The sequence below is a fragment of the Pleuronectes platessa genome, chromosome 17 (assembly GCF_947347685.1).
Source record: "Pleuronectes platessa chromosome 17, fPlePla1.1, whole genome shotgun sequence".
In the NCBI taxonomy this organism is placed as follows: domain Eukaryota; kingdom Metazoa; phylum Chordata; class Actinopteri; order Pleuronectiformes; family Pleuronectidae; genus Pleuronectes; species Pleuronectes platessa.
The window spans coordinates 18,994,620-19,013,465 of record NC_070642.1 but is presented as its reverse complement, the minus strand read 5'-3'; the positions used below and the strand labels follow the sequence as shown (position 1 = coordinate 19,013,465).

General features: G+C 41.9%; 1 protein-coding gene and 1 long non-coding RNA gene across 2 annotated transcripts in view; one reads left to right on the top strand and one right to left on the bottom strand.

Annotated features, from left to right (window-relative positions):
• Nucleotides 1-255: 255 nt before the first annotated feature.
• Nucleotides 256-17,250, top strand: LOC128460172 (uncharacterized). The gene is made up of 3 exons (XR_008342184.1): nt 256-349; nt 9,246-9,402; nt 17,105-17,250. It is a non-coding gene; the product is annotated as an uncharacterized LOC128460172 (long non-coding RNA).
• Nucleotides 8,104-18,846, bottom strand: part of LOC128460171 (disks large-associated protein 2-like) — a 36,708-nt gene continuing 25,965 nt past the window's right edge. The window contains exons 5-10 of the mRNA XM_053445238.1: nt 13,340-13,698; nt 12,079-12,164; nt 11,596-12,002; nt 10,973-11,064; nt 9,222-9,374; nt 8,104-8,319 (exon numbers count right to left, since the gene is read on the bottom strand). Coding sequence (XP_053301213.1) covers nt 8,104-8,319; nt 9,222-9,374; nt 10,973-11,064; nt 11,596-12,002; nt 12,079-12,164; nt 13,340-13,698 — 1,313 coding nt within the window. The remainder of the gene's footprint in view (nt 8,320-9,221; nt 9,375-10,972; nt 11,065-11,595; nt 12,003-12,078; nt 12,165-13,339; nt 13,699-18,846) is intronic.

Below are 18,846 nucleotides of genomic sequence, written 5' to 3'. Positions count from 1 at the left end.
GAAGAAGAAGAAGAAGAAGAAGAAGAAGAAGGAGGAGGAGTACAGGAAGAAGAACAGGAAAGAGGAGAAACAGGAGGAGGAGGAAGAGAAAACAGGAAGAAGGCGGAGGAGAAGAAGAAAAACGAAGGAGGAGAAGAAGAAGAAGAACCAGAAGACGGAGATAGAGGAGGAGAAGAAGAAATACAGGAAGAAGGAAGAGAAGAGGAAGAAGGAGACGGGAGTAGAAGAAGAAAAACAGGAAGAAGGAAGAGAAGAGGAAGAAGGAGACAGGGGAGTAGAAGAAGAAAAACAGGAAGAAGGAAGAGAAGAGGAACAAGAACAAGAACAGGAAGCAGAAGAAGACGTACCTGTAAGTGTGTCTCCAGTGATTGGCCTCCATCTTGTTCTTTGTCACATGTGTATACAGGTTAAATATCTACAGGATATACAGACTGAATGTCTGTGGTTTGGTGAACAACACAGTTCAGAGAAACTTTAGTTTGTAGAATCCCAAAGCCTTTTATTTACAAACTGCATTTTATTGTTCCCCTATAAAAAAAAAAAAACAATATTATAAAGTTATTTTGTTGTGCTTCATGCAACAGCTCATTCCTGAAAACAAGTCCTGGTGCTTATAAAGTCAAAATGAAATTCTCTCTCACAACCGTGCAGTTTTCTTCAAAAAGTTTAATTTGCATAATTATTTACAACATGGTAGATAGCAGAACTTCAGAAGAGGCAAAATATACTGAACCACGCTGATAAAGCAGGGAAATAATAGAATGATTTAAATTTGTCAGAATCCTGCATTTAGAAAACAAAAGAAAGTTTCACAACCAGATCAAAGAAAAAATCTAGAAATGAAATATTCAGCTTAAATAAATCTTACAAACACAAACTGATTCGTAGAATGCTGCAATACTGACCAGCAATGAAACACTAAAGAATACATTCATTTTCACTATCCCGCATGCTATCTGAAGATCTTATAAAATAATGTTGACAAAAGAACGGTAAACAACAAAAACATGGTCAAGAGCGGAAAATAGTTCCATTTAAATTAGGCATATATTATATATTTATATATGTATATTTCTGTACAAATACTGAATATTTGGCATTATATTTATCCTCATTATTGAGATATCTAACAATTGAAAATAGTCTTAAGCTAACCACAAACCTTTTATGCTATCAAATGTTTCTCGTGTCACATTCCAGAGCCCAGAGGAGGCCTCTTGTTATTTCTACCCACAGCCACAACACAAGACGTTTCTCCACCAGAGGCAAACTAAATTGTGACTGCTCTCTCCCCTCATAAAGCACAGACACACAAACAGCACACAAACACTGCTCCTCCCTGTTATTTTGAATAGAAACACACAATCCAAAAACAATATGTGGACAACGTACGTCTGTATATTGTGGTTCCACTTGGATTGTGTGTCCGGAAATTGGTGCAAGAGACGAGTTTGTGGTGTAAAATAGTGTAACCGCCCTGCGTTCTGTTGTTTATTACACTGGTCAGGCTCGTAACTAAAATCACTTGAGAATATTAATAATAAAACAAGCGTGAGGAAAAAATATTACATGTGAGCGTGTGAAATGCCTTTAAATATAATCTCATCTAACATAAGCTAAAGAGAAATATTTGACTGCTTCAATAAATAATTTGTAATTTGGGGAAATAGTTGCTAATCCTGTGAGACGTTAGCTTAGCTTAGCATAGCGACTAGGGGTGTGGCTTAGCATAGAGACTGGGGGCGTGGCTCTGCCCAAATGCAACAAATCCACCGACCAGCACAAATGAACCGGTTTCAAGTGTGAAAATTTGGATTTTGTGGTTTTATGCTGGTTTTGTGGAGTAGCTTCTCTGTTCCTAGCTAAGAAGTAAACCAGTATATGACCACTGTCAAATGTTAGTTTTTTTCCTTTTATGTCAATTTTTCATACGTAACATGTTGATTGAGATTTACTCAGCTTTTTACACAGATTTTGTTACATGTGAATTGAGGCAAGCTGGAGCCATCCCCCGTTTTCATGCTTAATGCTAGGCTATTCCATCTCAAGGGTCCTTATGTATATTTCCCAAAGACTGTATATAAAGATGGACTTCCAAAACGTTGCACTTTTGACGTCATTTGGAGCCAGGTCTGTAGTGATTTGGGGGGTGGAGCTGTGGTGTCATTGATTCTCACACTCGACTCATCTCCATCAGTCTCAGCTGCCAATCATTTTTTGCTTTTTAGCTTTGACCTATAGCCAATTACAGCAGCTACCCACTAGGGGGCGATCCAGATGATTTGGTTTCACTGTCTCCTCATCTATTTTATACAGTCTGTGGTAATTCCCCAAATTTCAAACCACTTTCTAAGCAGCTTTTAAACGATAAAGCAGTTTAAGGTAAGATCAGTTCGAAACACCAACTAAAATATCTAAATCAGGTTTATTGCTTGAGGAGCAAATACACTCGTACAGCCCAGTGGTGATGGATCCACAGCACGTAGTCAGAACTCAGGTGATTTATGAGAAGAGAGAGCAAACAGTAGAAAGACATCTTTGCAGCGCAACTGTATCAGAATCCAGGAGAAAAGCTTTCAATGAAAATCGAACGGAGACTCGGTGTAAAAGAATCCTCAAGATGTGAATATGAGGGAAACTCAGGGCGCCATCTTGAGGACATCACACCACTGCTGCAGTGTGTGTGTGTGTGTTTGTGTGTGTGTGTGTGTTTGATGTGTGCTGATTGTCAGAATAAAGCCAAAAGAAGAAGAAAATGTAAAAGTACAATGAGAGAAGTAGTTTGATTCAGCACCTATACAGACTTCTCTGAGGTCGATCTTCAGGACGACTATGAACGTGACTCATTTTCGAGTAGTACTGAAAGTTAGCTGACCTTTTTCTTTACAGTACGTATTTTTCAAATCAGCGTAAAGCAAATAGGATAACTCTATAGGATTTGGAATTGGATGACAATGACAGCACATGTTTGCTCCTGCAGTGTAAAGCACGGTGAACACGGTGCTTTTCAGAGCTCGGTGAATGAAAGGTGATGTGCACCAGGGCCTGCACGGCTCTGCAGCCCCACAGAAGTACTGCTGCATAGTACACAGGCAGGACAAATACTTACTCTGGAGATTACAACTACTCCTAATATACCATGTTTCACTAAAATGCTTATCTATGAGGTAAATAGCTGTAGGGGAGCCTGCCTGCCATTGTATGAAAACACTATTGCACTTTTTGGCTGGTCAAGTTTTGTCAGTCTCCAGATTCTGCCGATGTTGATGCCGAGGAAAAGGCTAAAAACATCACAAGATTACAATATCACAGCAAGGAGGAAAATATATAGACCTTTTAAAATATAGATTTGCAGAAATGGATGTGACCTCGATGCCTTGTTTCCACCAAGCTCTGTGTCGGTGACAGAAGTGTGTTTATAGGTTCGGACAGACTTTACACACTTTGTGCCACTTGAAGTTTTACCATAAACACCAATTAGCTAAGAGACTATTTGAATTCAATTGTTTGACACTATTGTTACTCAAACTGTATAATTGTATAATTAAATATATACCTGTTCTGCCAGTTGAACACTATAAATTACAAAAAGTTTTTTGCTGAACATGATTTGTGTACAATCGATAGATTTAATGACCATAATATAATCAACATAAATAATGTGCTTTAAACAACAATCATCAAGCACGTTCTTTCTTCCAAATATTGCTCCGGGTACATAATCCCACAATTTCTCTACTGGCGGCGTCTCTATCCAGCCGTAGATAAATGCAGTTCCAGTCGTTGAACACTAGGGGAGCGGAGTCCGAATATGACACGGAATTACAGACACGAAAACAAAACTGTTTGGAAACGAGGCACGAAATGTGTATCAATTGTCAAATCCACAGATTTTCTACAATTGATCGTAATTTGAACGGACCTGTGTCCACAGTCGTGACTCGTGAAGTGGATCTCACTGCATCGTGGTGACACGCAGCAGAACTTCTATGAGATCTGAGTCCAAACCCCAAAAAGAAGAGGATAACAGGTGTTACAGAATCCTCCTTCGCTGCCCTCTTACTGTTATTGTGCTGAAGTTTATTACAGTCCGAAGTTTAAAGTAGTCAAATATAAAGTTTTTAAATTCTGCAGTCCGACCCATCCCAGTTTCCAGCCCTTTGTAATGGTATCACAGACAAACTCTCACTCTTAGCAGGTGTTGCAGTCCTTCAACAGATCTCAAGCCAGCACATTCACTCACAGAGTCCGATGAGGATCAAACCGTAAGGCACCTGAGGGTTTGTCATGTACATAGTTGCCAAACGTCTAAGCCCCTTGTGGCTTGGTGAGATAGAACGTGACCCAGACAAGGAAGAGAAATATTCTGTGTTTTCACTGAAGATGTCGTGTTGATGTGTCACGATCACAGACGAGCCCCGCGTGAGGTCACAAAACACTTGTCTAAATATCTATGTCAGCACATGTGTGTGTGTGTCTGTGTGTGTGTGTGTCTCATACGTACTGTGACAGCTCGCAGCCGCCGGTGTCCCTGTGACTTTCGAGGACATCTTTGTGTCTGAAATCAGCCCCCCCCCCCCGCCCACTGGGGACTGGTGCAAAAACAGCTAAAGTGACATCGTTTTCCATTTTAAGCCAGAGACCAGTAGGTCTTCCCAGTCGATCCTCAGCTCTTTACTCTCCCAGTTGCTCTTTGCTGCCTCGTCTCCTACAGGTGGCAGAGAAGCTAATCTATGGATTATTACCACTAATTCGAATTTTGTAGATTTCACTCATGTTTACTGGTTTGAAAGTGGAAACAACCTGCAGAGAAATTCTAAGTGACGGGCTTGAAGCTACAAAACCACAGAACCCCCCCCCCCCCCCCCCCCCCCCCGTTTGAAAAGGTAGCTCCTAAAGGAAAGCCTAGATGGATGATGAGGACTTGATCAAGTACCACACAAGATGGAGTCACAGTATGCAGTCTGTGGGAAGTGGACTTGATTTGCTTGACCTTCAATCAGGTGGAAGAGCAGTTGAGTTGTTGAAGTCATCAGCTGTTGTCTCGTAATTCAGTGAAGCTGTCGTTTGTTTCTTTGAGAACAAAAGTTGAAATAAACAAGGAGGAATATTTAAAACGGTCAATTCTCTCTCTCGCAGACCGAAGCAGACTTAATTAGACTTCAAATTTAAATGTCTGATTAAATTTGCTCAGTTTTCCATTTAATGAATTTTATTGTTTCGTTTTTTGCGTGTGTCTGTAAAGTCAAAACACTCCTGAAACATCTCGTGAGTGGACCTGCCTGGATCTTTTAGCATCTTCTGATTCTCTTGTTTTTTTTTGCATTGTTCGGGGCTCTACATTCGTTTATTTATTTTTTGCTTAAGGCCGTCTGGTAGGGTGAGGGTTTCCAATCCAGCAGTGATGTATACGTGTCACAAAGTAAAAGACTCTCCCTCCTGGCAAGCAGCTCTCACTACTTCACCAAAGTATTTACAGTACACAGACTGCTGCCCCCTACTGGGCACTGGTCTTATTACAGTAACATGGGAAACCTGGTAGCCCTGTAATAGTCTTAATCACCTGGGACTGGATTGAATGAATGGGCGTGTGTGAGCAAAATGTCGGGGATTCTTCGTCTGTGTCGTATAAAATATGGACAGGTACACTGTAGTAGATTCTACTTTAAGGTCGGTGGAATGTCGAAATCCTGTAATCTCTCCCGTCTGATAAATAAACCCGACCTCTTCTCAAGCCAGACAGGAAGTTACACCATGAAACCTTCTCCTGATTTTCACCGCTGAGGGCGAGAGCATTGCAAAGATGATCTTTCCTAAAGTCACAATGTCCCACACGTCGTTGGAGAGACACCGGGCACCATGTTAATAAATCTCAGTTTTAAAAAGTCCTTGAGTGTGTCTGTGTGAGTGTGTGTGTGTGTGTTTGTGTGTGCACATAGGACTTGGTAAAGGACAACAGTTTCAGAGTAAAAAGCAGCACCATTTACTATAGTAACTGAATATTGTTAAAGTGTCATTTGCACCTGTCTTTCATAGACTACATGAGCAGATCAAAATAACAACAGTATATTCTTTTTTAAATATGCGCCTCTTGGAAAAAAAGGTCTGATGCAGTATGTCATGAGAAATGAGCTGTTAGCCGAGGCCCCCCCCCCCCCAGTCAGCAGGTCGAACTCACTAAAATCAACACACAACTGCTTTAGCTAGAGATACTGGATGTATACTGTGATGTCGGGGGTGTGATAGATACTGTACGTGTGATTAAACATGTTTGATTTACGATTACGAGGCCTGAGCGGCTTCGGAAATAAATAAACAGAAGGTGCAGTTTACATGATCCTATAGAACAACATGAAATTCTGTTGTAAATCCTCCATTTCTGTCCTTGCAATTCAACTGCAACAATATCACATGAGCTTCATAAACTACATTTCCCTTGGAAATACAAACATGAATATTATAAGGTGCAAAATGCATTGTTGGATACAGTCACCTCTTCCAGGCTTCGTAAAACTTCTTTTTTTTTCTGTTAATAATTCATATTTGTTCTGCAATGGAAATGCATCCAGCAGCAAATAACGTACATATCTTTAAAAAACGTTCTAAGATGCGGTGGTTTTTTAAATATGGATTAAAGTGAATCCATGAAGGGAAATGATGGAGTTTTTAGCCTCATTTTCAGATCTCATTCAGCAACACTGTTCCACGGCTGCAGCTCGCCTGGTCACCTCGGCCACGGAGGTCATGTCTGTTTGTTTGGTTTGATTGTTCGTGAGCAATATTACACACAAAAAAACAACTGAGGTGTTTATATAGGAAGAACCAATTAAAGGTTCAGTGTGTGGAGTTTAGTGACATCTAGTGGTGAAGTTGCACGTTGCAGCTGAATTCCTGTCACCTCCCCTCCCGTCTGGGACCCGCTCCTGGTGTAAATATATAGTATTTAAATATAAAGGGCCCATTCTAGGTGAAAGAAAACCACAATTCTTATGATTTAGATGAAACACACTCGTGAAAACATCACTAGGATTCATTTATATTCTATTTCTGCTCATAGACCCATTTCATCTAAATCTTACACACTGAACCTTTACATTTTGGTGCAGATCAGGAATTTGTATTATCTTTCTTTGACATAGCAACATAAAGCTTTCGTCAACATTATCACTATTTCTCCAGTAAATAATTCATGATTAATAAGGGGAAAAATCTGGTATATGCCAATCTAGTTCAAGATGGAGTGATGCAATAATGGTAGAAACGAGTGTATTGTTTATACGGCCCGTCCATTCCGACTCTATAACCACAAAAGTGGCAGGAAATCTCGACAACAATAAAGTTGTACCAGGTGTCTAATGAAAACAATAACTCTCTGCTGCTGTGTTGACATCCGGCTGCTTTAACCCAGGACCATTGTTGCTGATGAGATAAAGTTGCACTTTGTGTTTCCCTTTGAACGAAGCAAATATCACATTACTCTCATTCCCTCCGTGGGGCTGATAGCGATGAAGGAAGTTTTGAAGTTATAGCTGAAATTCATGTGAAGTGAAATGTTATCTTTCTGGATATAGCAGCTCATTCTCATGGTGCAGAATGTGTCGAGTCCCCTGAGGGCTGAAAGCTACACGAGGCAACTTCACATTAGCAGCTTCAGGTGACGAAGACATGTAGACCTTTTTTTTATGACATTGAATATCCATGAGAATACTGACGCTCACTAATCCAGCTGGCCTGAGATCCCTGTTAACCAACTTTAATCAGACCAGAGGGACGAGAGGAAAAAGGGTCTAATGCTGGTGTGTCCAGGTTTTACTGTTTCGGGTTTCAATCAAAATTTCTGATTTGTTTTATCTCCTCCTGGGGGACGAGCATCGCACACACCTGACTCACCTGACTCCTCACTCGGGGCGTTCTCCCCCATGGCAGTGCCACGTGGTCATTTAGGCTGAAAAGAATGGTTTCCTCTGAACTCTTTGCCTAGTGTAGCTTCAGTGGGGACAACCCAGAGAATGGCAACAACAGATGGCAACACAGTGGACGAGCTGGGGGGACAGAATGAGGACATCAGCAGGAGGAAGAAAGTGGACGATGAGTGTGTGGACCTCAAAGCCGCGTCTGGGCTTCGGGGATGTAGATCTCGATACTGTCCGCCCTCTCGGTGGCTGAGTTCTGTCTGAAAGAAGCTGCTCGTTTGGCAGCCAGGAGGCGTCGGCGGGCTTCGTGCCGCTGGCGGTCCTGAAGGTCCAGAGAGCGCTCCCGCGTTATAACACCGTGGCCCTTGGCTGGCCGCTTGGGCAGGGGTGGGGGCCACTTCCGCTCCTTGGGAGATAGATCGACGTGATTAAACTAAAACAATGTCTCGATTATTTAAGCAATAAACTCCACAGAACATGTGGATTTGAAGGGAGAAATGTGATTAGAACACGTATCTCTATTAAAGGTCTAAAGTTGAAAAGGGTGTTGATGAGGATATCAATTATATGGACCTTAAATTGAATGGATTACAAATAGAACAGTGGATCGAATCAGACATTATTGGATGGCTGCTGTGCTGTGGAGTGGGATGTTGATGATGATGATGTTTAGTGAAAGGCTCATATCGGCTGAATAACTGGTGAATGGGTTTGGCTCTAGTCGGTATCACAGCCCCTGATTCCCTGAGAACAGAAATTACTTCGAATAACTTTAATCTATTAAGTTCTTGACTGGTTATATAGTTAGAACATCACTTACCTTACATATGACACCATTAACATTTCACCTATAAAACCTCCAACACCAAAAACAGACTGATGCTTTTTGAATAGAAGCTTTTTCTAATTGCTTGATAATCTGCTGTCGGGAGTAAATCGGTGCCTCGCTTGCTTGAAGGAGATCAGCTCAATAAAGAGCATCTGTGGGACTGTGAGCACTCGACTTCAAGGAGCCTGAGATGTGCCCGTTAACTGCTGGAGGTAAATAACAGCCCTCGCTACTACAGCTGTAGCATGAAGATAATTATCCAAGAGCCCCGAAGGCTTTAGTCCATCTAGAAACACATAGCCACCTAAATGTGCTTCTCACACGTGATCCTGAGATGAGACGATTATCGTAGAGCTACAGCTGATGATTCCAATGTGACAAACAGGATCACTGATGTCTGTGTAGTTCAGTGGGTTAGTCCTCAGTGTTTTGAGAGTGTGGATCTGTGAGAAGTTAAATAAAAGTATCACCGTCTCTACCTTCTTCTCCGGACTCTCCACCAGCTGCCACTGGTTGCTCTTGATCTGCTGCAGCTCATCGAACTTGGCAGTGACGTCGTCGATGGAAAGCTGCAACAGGTCCCAGAATCCAGCCAGGTCCTGAGATGTGGGTCTGGGCATGGCACTGGGGTCCTGGGGAGACGGTGGAGGACGAGATGTGGTGAGTGTTTGACATTTTCTGAAACCATGTCACTGAAACCATCATATCCACTTTGTGTTTGAAAGCACAATTTACTTTCTGGTCATTCATAACCACATCTACACCTGAACCTCCCCCTCCTCACCACTGGGTGGCAGCATAGCTTCAAAATTGGTTCATAACCTCAACTGACATTTTGTGGTCACATTCTTAAAACGTCATAATATCACAACGTTTTATATATATAGCGGCAGATTTAATTTATTTTATGTCATATAGCAACAACAATGATTATCAATAATCAAATTTATTTGAGTGTAAGAGAGGTTGTTACTTCAAATCATACATTTATTTTCAGTGTGCACAAATTACTGTCTGTGTTTGTATATGTTATAATTCTATATTGTTGTAATTTTAAAATGTTATTAAATTTAGTATTCAAGTCATGTTTATGTACATATCACATTTAACCAAGCTGTGTACAATAAAATAATGAAATGGAATACAATAGGAATAAAGGGCTAAAAAGTAAATAACAACAACTTGTGGATACCCAAAAGCCAGAGGAAATATAATTCTTAAATTAAATTGGTCAGCTGTTGGGGGAACACTTAGCTGCTCCAAAGCTTCGATACAGCAAACGCACAATTGTCTAAATGACAGTGCAGATGACAACTTGCACAATCAGGCGGCTCCACACAACCGTTACCACAGACAGCAAACACACCAGTGCCAAATCAGACCCAAGAACATTCTATCAACCCAAACGTCATGCAGTTCTTCCTCCGCCCAGCAGGGGAAACCTGTCTCTTTGACCTGTCTGAGGGCTGGGGGGGGGGGCTATCTCAAGGCTTGTCACTAACAATGTTAGACTTAATTCATCATCCCATTGTCTACAGAGAGAGAAACCGCAGCATGAATCCATCTTAAAGAGAGCAACAAACTGAGCTCAGACACACACACACACACACACACACACACACACACACACACACACACACACACACACACACACACACACACACACACACACACACACACACACACACACACACACACACACAAAACCCAACGTAAGGCAGATTTCAACCGCCTCCTCAAGGTTTTGCATTTCATTAAAAATATTAGTTGCCCTTTAGACAGAGGTGATTAAGCACCCGTCTCTTTTCTGTATCTGCAGAAACTTTCTCATTGACGACATTTTGTGGAAAGAGAAAGGTGCAATATCCCCGTCTACGTGAAGTGAGGGCTAAACAGTGAGGCGGCGTGTCGGTCCATTACTCAAACTCTAAAGGTCCCGTCCACGCCGCTGCCACTGTGCATTAATGGATGGCCCTCGAAACACAGGTGCTGCTTCCTATTGGAATTCCCCTTTCGTCCACAGTGGGTCACGAGTGGCAGCGGGACGGCTTCACTATCGATCCCTGAGCTCTATTTCTGGAAGGTGCACAAGTGCAGCGTCAGAGCGAGCACAAGAGGAAGAGGAAGAGGATGAGTTTACCTCTGATCCTTTGTGTGACATATTAACACCATGTCGGTCGATTTCATGCTTACACACACACACACAGACACACACACATGGAATACTCACCAGATTCTGCTGACATAACCAGTAAAACTGCTGGAACTTTTGAGACATTAGCAGCTGAGCACTTCCCACTGCGCTCCGGATTTTTCCAAGGACTGGTGGACGAACACATGTAGAGAGAGAGAGAGAGAGGAAGGGACAGAATTTGATTTGACAACTGACGCAACATGATTAGAAACATCTTTCATTCAGAAGGATCCCATCAAGATTCAGGGTTTTCATGGGTAACATGACAGCTTATTGTGTCAGTGTCCACTGTGGCTATACTGGTTTACGTTTTAGACTGTAACTAAAATCTCAAAATTCATGTCAACAAGTTCACAAAGATGGTTTCTGTCATCTCAGTTAGTTTAAGGATGTTGAAGTGTTTATGTTTCCGCTAAGTTTGGCTTTAATTAGTTATTTGAGTCAAGATTGACAGCTGAGACTGATTTATGATTGGTTGAGACCTCACTACAGTGGCTCCACCCCTCTTTGCAGACTTTTGCTCCAAACACATAAGATGGCAGGTTTTGAATTCAGGATATTTTAGCTGGATAGTGCGAGGAAGCACCATCTTTAATTACAGCGGACATCCTGCGTTAAATATCATAAAGACAAAGATGGTTTCCCTTTGGGACACTCACTCTCCTCCGACATGTCGTGTTCCTCGGCCTCTCTCTCCATCTCTTTGCACCATCCCTCCAGCCGCTTGGTTTCATTGTGGAGGAGCTGCATGAACCAGCTGCCGTCCCTGCGGAGGGGGGACGCGCGGCCGGCCTCGGTGCCCTCCATGCCAGGCCCCACCAGCCAGGGCTCGGGCTGCGGGCTGGAAGGCCCACTGGACGGCCGGTAGTCCTCCCTGTAGCTGAACAGGCCCTGGGTGCGCACCGTGCGGATCGCCCCGTACTGGGTCGGCGTGCTGGGCTCCGAGTGGCGACCGAAGCCGCCTCCGAACTGCAGGCCCTTGTCCTCCATGGAGGGGAAGCCCTCCAGCTCCATGTCTGCTTGCACCGCAGTGGTCACGCTATTCGAGCGCTTGAACCGCCCATGCCTGACAAGGACAGAGATGAAATGTTAATAAGCCCACTTGAGAATATGGAAGAAAGTGTTTTGTCCGTGTTACTCACCGTTTGTGATCCTCCACCTGGATCCCTATGGAATGGAACTGAGGAAGGGCTTTACTTTCTGTCTCAGAGTCGGTCACACTTTCCACCTGGAGAAGAGGCACAGCAGAAGACGATTCAAGTCAACACACATCGCGACCGCTCGACAGTACAAACATGTTGTGTAGCTCGATTGTTTCCTTTACAGCAAAGGCAGGTGTGCTGGTTTGGAGAAGGTCTCTTATCATCTCCCACAATCAACTCTTTGAAAAGCATTGCACAGATTGTTTCATACATACATCAAACAGCTCTGCCTTTCATAATCATTCTCAAACTTCCAAGTGCTAAACAAGGACCACAAGGGCAACTGGCAGTCAGGAGTGAAGTGACACCCCCCCGCTCATCCTTCCTGCTCTGCAGAGCGTAGCTGCTAAACCAACAGTCAGCGCCACTGTAAGAGAACCAGCACTTTTATGTAAGGATCAAGAGACAAGAGCTGCCTGGTCCCTGGGGAATGTTTGGTGCTTTCCCAGGTTTCAGATCGTCGTCTCCAGAGACTGAATGAGCAGCTCCGTGGTTCTTGGTTGGTCGAGAGTCTTTCAGGATTCTGGTACAAGGTGAAGCTGTACGACACAATCCTTTAGTTGGACGTCTGTTTCGTTATCGACACGGCATCCATTTTAAACAACCGGACACATTTTCTTGGACACTGCTCTACTTTGTCCGCGGGAGCAGCATAGTTCAGACGGGCACCTAGGTCCAACCACTGCTATTCGCCTTCAGAATAGCCTAAGTTTGTCAGAGTGACTCTTTGACTCGAGCTTGAGCTCTCGTTTACCTTCAGCTGGTGGATATCACTCTTTACTACTCCTCCAGGTTACACATGCATAAAGTTAAACAGGACTTTGAGACCATGAAGTTCACACTGACTGGTATATTTGGGAATTGATCACATCTCTTAAATAACGAAGATTAGCTCATTTGCACACATGTAGTTGTAGATGTGGACGTACTGTAAGTTATTCATGAAAGATCAACCTCTGCTGTCATCTCTGTTATTGTATTTTTTTCCATCCAGAGTGATTCATTGTGACATCTACAAAAAATCCATTGTAATTTTCTTCTTTGGAGAGAAAAAACAATGTTTTTATTTAAAATGAATGACTGAGAGCCCAGAGGTGTTTTTACAGTTGCACAGCTCTCCTACATGTGAACGTTGTGAATATCAAACTGAGGGAGACAGGTGTAATTGGTATGAAGGCTGAGTGGTGAGTCAGTTTGTTACCTGTATCCCAATGGAGGAACGTGGGGTTTTGAGGTACTCCTCGGCCTTGGACACCAGCACCGCTTTGTCGCACGTCTGGACGGAGGTGTGGCTGCCCGAGGATACGTGCCTCTTGCCTGCTGCTGACTCCATGGCCATGGTGACCGCCTTGGTGCTGTCCAGGCTGTCCGTGGAGCTGTAGATGGGACGGCCGAGGCTGTCCGTGGTCCACAGACCGCCCCGGGGATGCCTGCCCTCCTGGTAGGCATCTTGGGTGGACTCTGTGCTGCTCTGGGCTGTCACAGAGATAAGAGGCTTGGTGGTGGAGCGCGGGGGCACGGGAGGTGGAGTCTTCTTGTAACTAGGAGGATATGATACCGCTGGATAGCACAAGCAGGATGAGAGGACGAGGACAAGGCAAGACAGGGGTAGAGGATCAAATAAAACATGAGAATGAAAAATGTGGCCAGAAGCGGACAAGTGCTGCCGTCACCTGTGTCCCACCGTGTGTGACGAGATGACAGATTAGAGTTAGAGCTTTCAAAGCGAGGGGAATGTCACTAAGGTGAAAAGCAACAGCAGCTCTGGAACATGTCTGTGTGTTTACTGCAGGAAGTGAAATGAAGGATTATGGGAAAGATTAGCTCTCGAGTGCCAATGAGAACTTGATGGTAATCCATCCAGATGGACCTCACAGCAGAACTGTGCCAACTTCACTTGCTTGGATGATAAAACTCTGACGTAACGTGTAATTGTTCAGGGGAGAAAATGTTTAAAATAATGGAAAAGGATTTGTTTTACAGAAAATACACTGAAATTTAGATTTCAAGTGTGTCTTTGTTTTCTAGAGCAAAAAGTGACAAAGTAACTGGGCTGATTATCAACCATTTCTACCATTAAATTATTAAACCTAATTATTTGAGGAATAAAAGCAACACTTACACGAAACATGATTCCAAAATAAATGAAAATAATTCTGTGTTGAGAAAATAAGTTTGAAAACTTATTTCTAACAACCTTAGAAAAAACAACACAATTGCTTTTTATCCTTTGATTGACTGAATGATTTTTTTACCCTGAATAAAATTATCTTTTTTACACTGAATAAAGAATTATATTCTGCACTTAAGGTTAGAAGAATCTTCATGAATCACAGAGTAGAAGTCGTCTGTGAATCACGACTCAAACTTTCTTTTGTGACACTTTTAACGGCCGTTATGAACCTGAAGCTTCTCCCAGATTCTCTCAGTCCTCTGGTCCTTTATCCCCATCCATTATTTAAATGTGTTACCTAATGCAGCAAGAATCTGTGCTTCAAAGTCTTACTGTTTACAAGTAGGTGCAGACACAGCCCCTAACATAGAGCCCACACACCTCACAGATACATATACTCGTGCACGCACGCCACTTTGAACCATACAGGTAATTAAATGCATAGAAGAAATCCCAGTGAAGTCTGTGAAGCTAAATCCAGTCAGAGACTTGACTTGCTTCCAACTCGAAGGGGCTGCAGTTCTGCAAGACGCGGTGGGTGGAGACCGAACTGAAAAGAGCAGTGACTCAGCTGGAACATAACACCATACATTCTATTTATATACGTTGACTTACTTCCTAAAGGAAACACGTAACAGGCTGCTTGGTCCCAGACGAAAACTGATCAACATCCACATATATATATAAATACTCTAGTATCTGTATTTCTTGCATTGAATTCTAATTTAGCCTTAATTATAATGTTAATATATCTGTAGCTTTGCACCCACGTAATTGATTTGGATTAAAAACGATTTTTCCTTTTTGAATCAGGCAAATCAGATCATAAAACTTTAGGAGTATATGAAACGGTTCCAACGTGAGGTTAAAGTACCTTCCACATCATATTTTTACACAACATGTGAAGTATCTTGTTTATCAGATTCACCCACACTGTTCACGCAGGTTACAATTCAGGTTTCGGTCCAAACTGTTTTTAGAGAGGTTGCTGCTGTTCATGTGAAAAATATCACAAACACCTCTCTGCACAGTAAAAATACAAAAGAGTTCAACGGGGTCATTAACCACTTCCTCCAAATTGATCATCGTTGAATAGAACAAAAAACATTCTAACCTTGATGAAGGTGATTTAGTGCAGGACGGTTTTATTTAGACTGGATTAGTTTATGTGCTGTACCTCCATTTGAGTTAGTTTTACCCATTTAGTGTGATTATGATGTGTATTTTTAGTTATTTAAAACACTGTATATAAAAAATAGATAAAAACCCTGTATAGATCCTTATATACAGTGTAATAAATGATAGTCCCTAACTTATTTGACTCCTGAAAACTGACATTACCCTCAGACGTCCATTCTCTTTGACTGAGTCGCTGCGCTTGGCCTTTTATTTGGAATTTAGTTTCTCAGCTGAATGAAACACTGTTGATGTGACCTCATCCAATTAGAATAACTTAACAGCTTCTCTTCTGCTGACACATGCAAAGTGACTTTTAATTGTTTCCAGACTGCAAATGTGCAAGAAGGAAATCCTTGATGGAGATGGATGACAATTTAAAAACTGGATTAGTTGTTCCCCGTTCCAGATGCATCGGGGAATCCAGTAAACACAAGTTAACAGTTTTATTGCCGATAGGAACTCGGAGCATTATCATTTCCTCAAATGGGTTTAAACCTCTCCTCATCTCTCCTCCACTGTCTCGTCCCTCAGAGATATTATCTCCCTCCTTCCAATTGTTTTCAATCGAGCTTGGTGACTCAACCGATGCAACAATGTGGGCTGAAGGTGGCGCTGCGGAGGAAAGGTCACCGAGTTTTCCAAAGTGGTTTTGAACGTGCGAACACGCCCAGTCACATAAGCTCCTCTGTAGAAAGCAGTGAATGAGTGTACTCCCACCGCAGGATAATGGTAAATACTCTAAATGAGCCTGTCATCAGACTGGAGGATGACTCAGCACTACACGGCTGCCCTGCTCTTCACTCACACTCTTTTGTGCTCGACTAAACGAGCTGACATTCGGGGGCAGATTTGTTGCCTCGCACGCCTTCGTTAATATGCCGGGAATAATCACACAATTATTTGCTTAAGCTGTTTCCTGTTCAGTGAAGACCTTTAATTTGCTGACTCCTCTGCTGAGAGAAGCGTCCTACTTTAAAAAAAGAAAAGGACATTATAATATATATTGCAATAACATTGACTGGACAGCAGATGTCCTTCGATGTAGACTCTATATTGTTTACCCTGCACTTTACTGGATCATATCAGGACTGAACTTCTCAAGTACTGATAGTGAGGAGTATCGTGTGTATATATCAAAATCCTCATAAATATCATGGAGCTCAAACTGCACGGTGAGGGTGAGAAAATAAAAGCCTTCGTCAAATACATCAAAAAAGTTTTTGAGAGAACGCACAAACCTGTGAGATAGATTTTTACTTTACTACTACAAAATCCAAAAGAGCTATTGTTAGATAAAATATTACAGTATTAGCTTATCGGATATTTTAGGAGCATTTTAACATAAAACAGGAGAAACAATGAGTCTGAAATATATAAAAAAAGTTTTACGGATGCTCTAATGGACTTTTTCATTTTAAAACCAGATGCTGTTTGGCAGAGTATCATTTTCAGGAATATGAGCAAACATTTGATACCCAAAGAAATACTAAAGTCATACTGATGTGTCTCCCTATCTCCTAAGTAGACGTCCACATTTATGTACTTTTGTCTCTGTGCTTATCTTTCTACCAACCCATGGATGTATGGCTGCGGCTGAAATGTAGTTTTTTTTAGCGGAGATAAGAGCCAGTGAGGCGGAGAGGAGAAGAGATGGAGACAGACTGGTTACCTGGAGGAGGCTGAGCGCGGTCCACGCTGCAGGAAGTAGGGAGACGAAACTGAATCCCTGCAAGGAGCAAGCAGCACCAGTTACTAACGGACCAGTATAGGTATCTTCATCACTCACACAGATGCACTATAGGTCTAAAGCTCATTAAACACAGGATGTTTTCTGCTTGTTTATCCAGGTGCTAAGTAAGTAACAGGCAGAGGGAGAGAGAAACACACAGGCTGAATGTAGAGTTTTAAAAATGGGTCAGATTATAGTTTTTTTTCTGGATGCACTTGGAGGAAATGCATCTTGCCCTATAATGATTTCATATAGCATAAATTAGTTTCCTGCTTCTCTGCATACGGAATTATTGCAGATTGTTTTTGATCACACTCATAATTCAGCATTTGTCGTGTTTCTGTCTCAAAACGCAGATTTATATTCTAATGGCACCGACACAATTTGCAACTTGATGGGCAAAACTCATCCGCAACAATTTCTCAGGAGGCTCCTCAACCTTGTTTACATGTTTAATATCAAGGTTTTTGTTGCCAGAGACATTTGAATATGAATATTTTTAGATTTTGTACTTGTTGCCATTTGTTGCCATCTTATTACTTCATAAAGCAATCAACAGAATCACAATCCAAAGCTTTAACTTTTGAATAATCACAAATTTTGCCCATCTGCATTGCCCTAATTAAACTTATTATACATATTATCTACTTCAATCCATACTTATCAGTTACTTATTAGACAATGGTCAATCCTGGATAGTGTATCTAAACATACAGTACATCTGAATCTGAAAACACAGCTTCACCTTATCATGTTATATAGAAACATATAAAACACAGAGTAGAAGTTATTAAGACATTCATATGAAAATCAAGTCGTGATCAACTTGTTTTTTAACTTCAGGGTTTAATGAAGCCATTAGAGTTATTATGATAACAAATTTAAAGGGTAGGATGGTTTATTATTTTCTGATACGTGGATATTGTCAAATACTTTTGTTCAAGCAGTACAGTGTCTCTTCTGAGAAAGTGTAGAAGACTAAAGCCAACTCTAACTCTAATTTAGACTAAGAAGAAGAGACAATGGCAAGTAATTATAATCAAGTGGTAAATTAGCCACTCCACCACTGTGGCAAAATAACAAAAACTTGACCTTAAATTGGAAAATTTAAGTCGGCTTTTTGTCGTGTAAACAGAAATTAAGATAAGACGTCGGGAAACATAAAAAATCGACAAAATGTCCTAAGAGAATTCTTCATGTCTGGACTGTCTGATCATGCATTAAGAGTAGTGTTGCATATTGTACTTTGAAAACTCTTACTTTACGTGAAGTGCAATATTGAATTAAAATCCCTTCTTCCACGTGTGATATATGTACTTAAGAAAGTAGTAACTATAACCACTGTACTTGCATGGACTTCATGTAAAGTTTGACCTGAGATCAAAAGTCAAATAGTTTTGGTGCAGAGAATAAGTAACAGACTTTCACTTGTTTTCAACAACACCCCCTCAAACCTTTTGTTCTCCTCTGCGGTCAAGACTTAAAATTTTCAGAAAACTTGATGCAATAGTTCTGACCGCGTCTCGTCTCCGGGCCGACTCCCTCCGTTTCTGTTCTTGCCAGAGTGTCGGACTCAGACTGGGAGAGGCACTGGTGAAATGCGTCTCTTACTCAGCTCGGGGGGGTG